The 5,076-nt window shown below is 46.4% G+C and overlaps 1 protein-coding gene across 1 annotated transcript; it reads left to right on the top strand.

Annotated features, from left to right (window-relative positions):
• Positions 1-1,292: 1,292 nt before the first annotated feature.
• LOC127298968 (uncharacterized) lies at positions 1,293-3,428 on the top strand. The gene is made up of 2 exons (XM_051328833.2): positions 1,293-2,365; positions 2,459-3,428. The coding sequence occupies exons 1-2, from the start codon at positions 1,296-1,298 to the stop codon at positions 3,288-3,290; spliced, it is 1,902 nt and encodes a 633-aa protein (XP_051184793.1). The 5' UTR covers positions 1,293-1,295; the 3' UTR covers positions 3,291-3,428.
• Positions 3,429-5,076: the final 1,648 nt, after the last annotated feature.

Here is a 5,076-nt window from a genome sequence, read left to right as displayed (position 1 = left end):
ACCGGGTCCAAAGGCCACTACCGGACAAGCTCTGAGCTAGTGGGGTCGCCCTGGGCAAAACGAACCGGGACCAATGCCCACATTAGTCCCGGTTTGGTTCTGCACTGGGACATTTGCTTGGGACCAAAGGCCTCTTCTCCACTAGTGCTCGGATCATCCGAGTAGTCTCCAATCTACCTGATCTTACAAATGGGACAGAGGGAGTATTTTGTTCCACGGAAGAGCTCAAACAAACCATCCCCTCTCACTGATTGATCGATCAATCAATCAATGAATCAATCTCGGGCGATTCTGATTGGGCGACGATGCTAGCGTCCTCCTCCTCCTCCTCCGCCGCCGCCCGAATCACTATCTAGCCACCGTGTCCTCCATGGATCTCCTACTTGATTAGTAAATTTTGTCTTTTTGACACAACCCAAGTCACCTGTTGATTTTCATGAAAAAATACTTTGTGCGCACGTAGCATGTGAAGATGTACATATATATGAATTTTTCGTTTGAAATTTTTTATCATTTCAAAATGTATCAAAGATGCATTTCAAAACAAAAGAAGCGCATGCACCCAAGAGTAAAAAACATCACTACCAGCCAATGGTCTTTACAAGACCTGTACACCCGGCAACAACATCCAATAACCGACAACAACATTTGTTCGAAACTTTTGTTAGGACGAAGCGTCATCTTCTTTTTTGGGACGAAAAAGCAAAAGCGTCGTGCATGGCCATGCTTTTTTTAAAGAGAAGCAGGGCATCCTTTCACCACGCAGAGTTGGAGACAAGAAGCAACGAATATTGTTTTATAGAGAAAAAAGAGTCAGGCCGGTGTCCACACGTCCAAAGTCAGATATATATATGTAGATGGATCTCACCGATTAGAGGCTTCCTAATTTGCTCTGCCAGGTTACATACAGTTCTCGAGGAAAAACCCTTACGTGTCTGGATGATTGGGTGATGTAAGTTGTTGCTCCTTTTACCTGCTTATTACTCTCACATTTCATGCATATTAATGATGAGTGCTAGTATATTATTGCATGCATTAATGATCACCATGTTCTGTAAACTCGATGTGATAAAAGAAATTGTTTCACCATAGTATGTGTGTCACTTTGATGTAGAGGCGAGGTTTTTCAAAAAACAAAAAATGAAAAAATAGTTTGCCTTAATTACCTTGTTTAGCATGGATTTCCAAATTCAAACGGTGTTCTAGTGCATTTAGAGCATCCGCATTCTGGCCTTTTTCATCCTCCATTGTTCATCCAAAAAGTTGATATCCATTTCGGCAAGTGTAGGTGATACATGATGCTGGGGAGACTAGAGGTGCTTGTGGCGTTTTGGAAAGCATGGGGCATCCAGTCGGCTGTGCTACTGAGCTTCGCGCTGCAGGTGACCCTCCTGGTCATGGCTGATGTCCGCCGGCAGATGGAGTCCCGCTTGGTAAAGGCCATCCTTTGGTCAGCATATGTGCTGGCCGACACGACGGCGGTGTACGCCCTCGGCCATATGTCCGTGGCAAGTAGGTCGGCGGAGCATGAGCTTACAGCGTTCTGGGCACCGTTACTGCTAGTGCACCTTGGCGGGCAGAACAACATCACCGCCTACGCCATCGAGGACAACCAGCTGTGGCTGCGGCACCTGCAGGTTCTGGGGGTGCAGGTCCTGGCAGCTTGCTACGTCCTCTATCAGTCTCCCATCCTCCACGTCCGGACCTTGCTCTTGCTCCAGCCGGCCACCATCCTCATGTTTGTGGTCGGTGTCCTCAAGTATGGGGAGAGAGTGTGGGCGCTCATGCGCGCCAGCAACGGTGCCAGCAGTAGCCTATCCGCAAGAAGCTACAGGGATTTCCACAAGAAGAAGCTGCCTTCCACTTGGTCGGAAGAAGCACCTGCACCTACACGCCCGGGACGGGGAGATACAACGGAAATCCTGCTCAAAGCATACCTGATGCTGGACGTTCCCAAGCAAATGTTCGAGGGGCCAACGCTGTACGTGCAGATCCATGATGCTTACCCCTGCGATGAAGGTGAAATCTCGCAGATGGTCGGCATGCAGCTCTCCATGATGTACGACCTCTTGTACACCAAGGCTGCGGTCGTGCACACCTGGTACGGCTGGTGCGTCCGAGTCGTCTCGCAGCTCTCCACCGTTGCTGCGCTCCTACTCTTCCATGCATCCACTGCCAATCTACTGCACGGTGGTTGCAGCAGAGTAGATGTTATTGTCACTTATGTCTTGCTAGGCGGTGCAGTCGTCCTGGAGACAATGTCCACGCTGAGAGCCGTTTTCTCCACCTGGACATGCGTGCTCCTCCAAGAACGTGGATGGCGTCAGCTTGCCCGCGTGCTCCAGATCCTTCCCCAGAGCATCAGGCAGGCAGTTCACCCTCGTTTTTTTACACACACTCACACGTACATACATACGATATCAATCTGATATATACCAAATAAATATATTAATACCAGGTCTGCGGTGCGTGCAAGGTACTGGTCCGGATCCATGGGGCAGCACAACTTGTTCGGCCTCTGCACTCGCAGTAGCATCAACCTGGGCAGCAGAATCGCGAGATTGATGGGATACGAGGATTTGTGGGACTCCAGCTTCTACTCCTGGTCCATCTCCGTCTCACCGGATATCATCAACTGGGTGGTGGAACTGGTGTCCAAGAGCGAGGGGGTCGACAGAGAGGACCCAGATCACATTACAAACTCAAGGGGCCGGGGGGCGCTGAAGAGAGCTGACATGTACGACGACCTCAACTGGACCGTGGAAATGGATTTGGATGAAAGCATCCTCGTATGGCACATCGCCACTCATGTCTACCTCAGTTGGTACATAAGGGAGGTAAAAGTGGACGACACTGCCAAGGCGACAGGGGAGCTCTCCTGTTACATGTTTTTCCTCCTCACCGTACGTCCCTACATGCTACCTTATCCTGTTAGTCGCCAAAGGTATGTACAGCTAGGCTATGACTTGATCATCTCAGGACAGGATCTATCGCGGTTGATACAAAACAAGGCCAACGCGCAGACCAGTATTACACTTCTGGAAACCGTCCGCAATAATACACTCAGTAAAGGATGTCAGCTTGCTGCAAATCTGATCCGCAGGGGTTCTGGAATGATATCTAAAATATGCGAAGTGTGGGTGGAGATGCTATGCTACACAGCATATCGTTGCAATGAGAATTCTCATGCCAAACACCTGAGCAATGGGGGTGAGATCATGACAGCCGTTGCCCTTCTCATGCTATACATGTCAAAGGGTATTATTAAGACAAGGGCAAGCTCCCACTGACCGGCACTCTTATTGTTTAGCATATACTACTAGCTACTCCCTCCGTTCAATAATTCGTGTCCAAATTAGCTGTCGTAGTTGGTTGTTAATTTGCTTCGTATGGCTGCTGATTTATGAAGTATTTTTATGAGTTTTGAATTATGTTGCAAGACATCTTCTATAAATTTGAGTCAAATAGCTTTCTTGTGCTATCTTCTGTAGAACATCACCGTGGCTGATGTGGCGATGCATGGTGCTTCCGGTTTCCTCCAGAATTGTCTTACGTGCCAATTGGCAAGCTGATATGGAGCTTGATGATGTGCGAAAAATTATCGCCAGCATCGTGCATGCTCTCCTCCCATCCCGATGTGCGCACCATGTCCTGGCGCAAGGCCACAACTTTCTCCAGGGGTGTGGCGTACCGTGCCACCTCGTCACACGATGTCCGTTGCAGATTCGGTGAAAGGATTTGGTCTTCCCGCCTTCTTTCCAAGCACAAAATTTTCATGGTTTTGCTTATTGCCGGTCATCTTAGCACCCGCTAGTTCTGAAGACCTATTTTTTAGGTACGAGGGCAACACTAATGTCTGGAGTTCCATGTTGATGCATGTAAAAATGTATACATGAACTTTGTAGTTTATTGACACACATTCTCACATATTTGCAACATACATGATGTTATATCCATGTTTTATATTGATTTATGGGGATTTACTAGTGATCCCCTTTATTTGAGTTATAACTCCGCAGAACATGAAACCATGTTTTGTGTATTTTCCACTTCCAGTGATCTATACGGAGTCAAATTGAGCTAAGATTTCGGGGATGTCAATTTTTCACCACGAGAAACATCTAGAGCGCTTAGACCTCATGAGGGAGGCCATGGGGCCAAAAAGAGCATACGTGATGCGCCCAGTAATGGTGGGCATGCCATCCTACCTCTTTTCGTCTTCGGCCGTCCGTTTCTCCTGTTTCGCCCACGGACTCTGTTTGACCTAAAAACCCTATATATATGATCTCCCAGGGTTTCCTCGAGAGAGAGCCACCGTGAGACAGAAACAACAAAAAAGAGGTTGCAACAATGAAGATTGGAGGGGGAAACTCCGCCGGAGCCGCCGCCGGAGGGATTTCTACCTTCTCCAACATCTTCCACATCAACACCATGACGAAGATGGAGTAGTCCACCTCTTGACTATGGTTTGTGGCAGTAGCTTGATCTATTTCTCTCTTGTTCTTCCTAGATCTTAGTACCATATGTGCTTCCCAAGATGATTATGGTCATATATTTAATTCCTGTGTGGTGGATATTATTCTACGATATTGATATATGCGATTGGAATCTATTATGTGTGACATGTATTGATAGATGCATATTATGTACCCCGTTTTTAAGTGATTGTTCTGATCCAACTTGTATGCAAGAACATGTGTGGAGAGATGTGTATATTGGATGGAGTAGCATTGTTATAGTGATTGAATAGTGACACAAAATTCATGATCTATTATGGTTTTTACCTTTACCTTTGTTGAACCACTAGGGGTAAACTGAATGTATGTGCTATGTTTATCATGTGACAATTGTTGTAATATTGTTGAGTCAAGGTAGCTTATTTGATATTCAAACATCATGTCAAAATACTTAAAGCTATGCTCTATTAATTCTTAATACAAAATTGCTTGGATTTTTACCTTTCTTGTAGAGTATAAGCGAGATGTGTTGCATCATCTCCATGTGATGCCCATATGAATGTTTATCAAACACATATTGAAGTTTCACTAATATTATGTCACTGATGAATTATTAGTG

This window comes from Lolium perenne, chromosome 5 (assembly GCF_019359855.2).
Source record: "Lolium perenne isolate Kyuss_39 chromosome 5, Kyuss_2.0, whole genome shotgun sequence".
In the NCBI taxonomy this organism is placed as follows: Eukaryota; Viridiplantae; Streptophyta; class Magnoliopsida; order Poales; family Poaceae; genus Lolium; species Lolium perenne.
The sequence above is the reverse complement of the archived record's forward strand: the minus strand, read 5'-3'. Positions and strand labels throughout refer to the sequence as shown.

Excerpts from the sequence above, each read along its gene's own strand:
- LOC127298968 (XM_051328833.2), top strand. The coding sequence starts at position 1,296 with ATGATGCTGGGGAGACTAGAGGTGCTTGTGGCGTTTTGGAAAGCATGG. Across the intron at positions 2,366-2,458 it reads ATCCTTCCCCAGAGCATCAG|GTCTGCGGTGCGTGCAAGGT; the intron begins GCAGGCAGTTCA and ends TATTAATACCAG.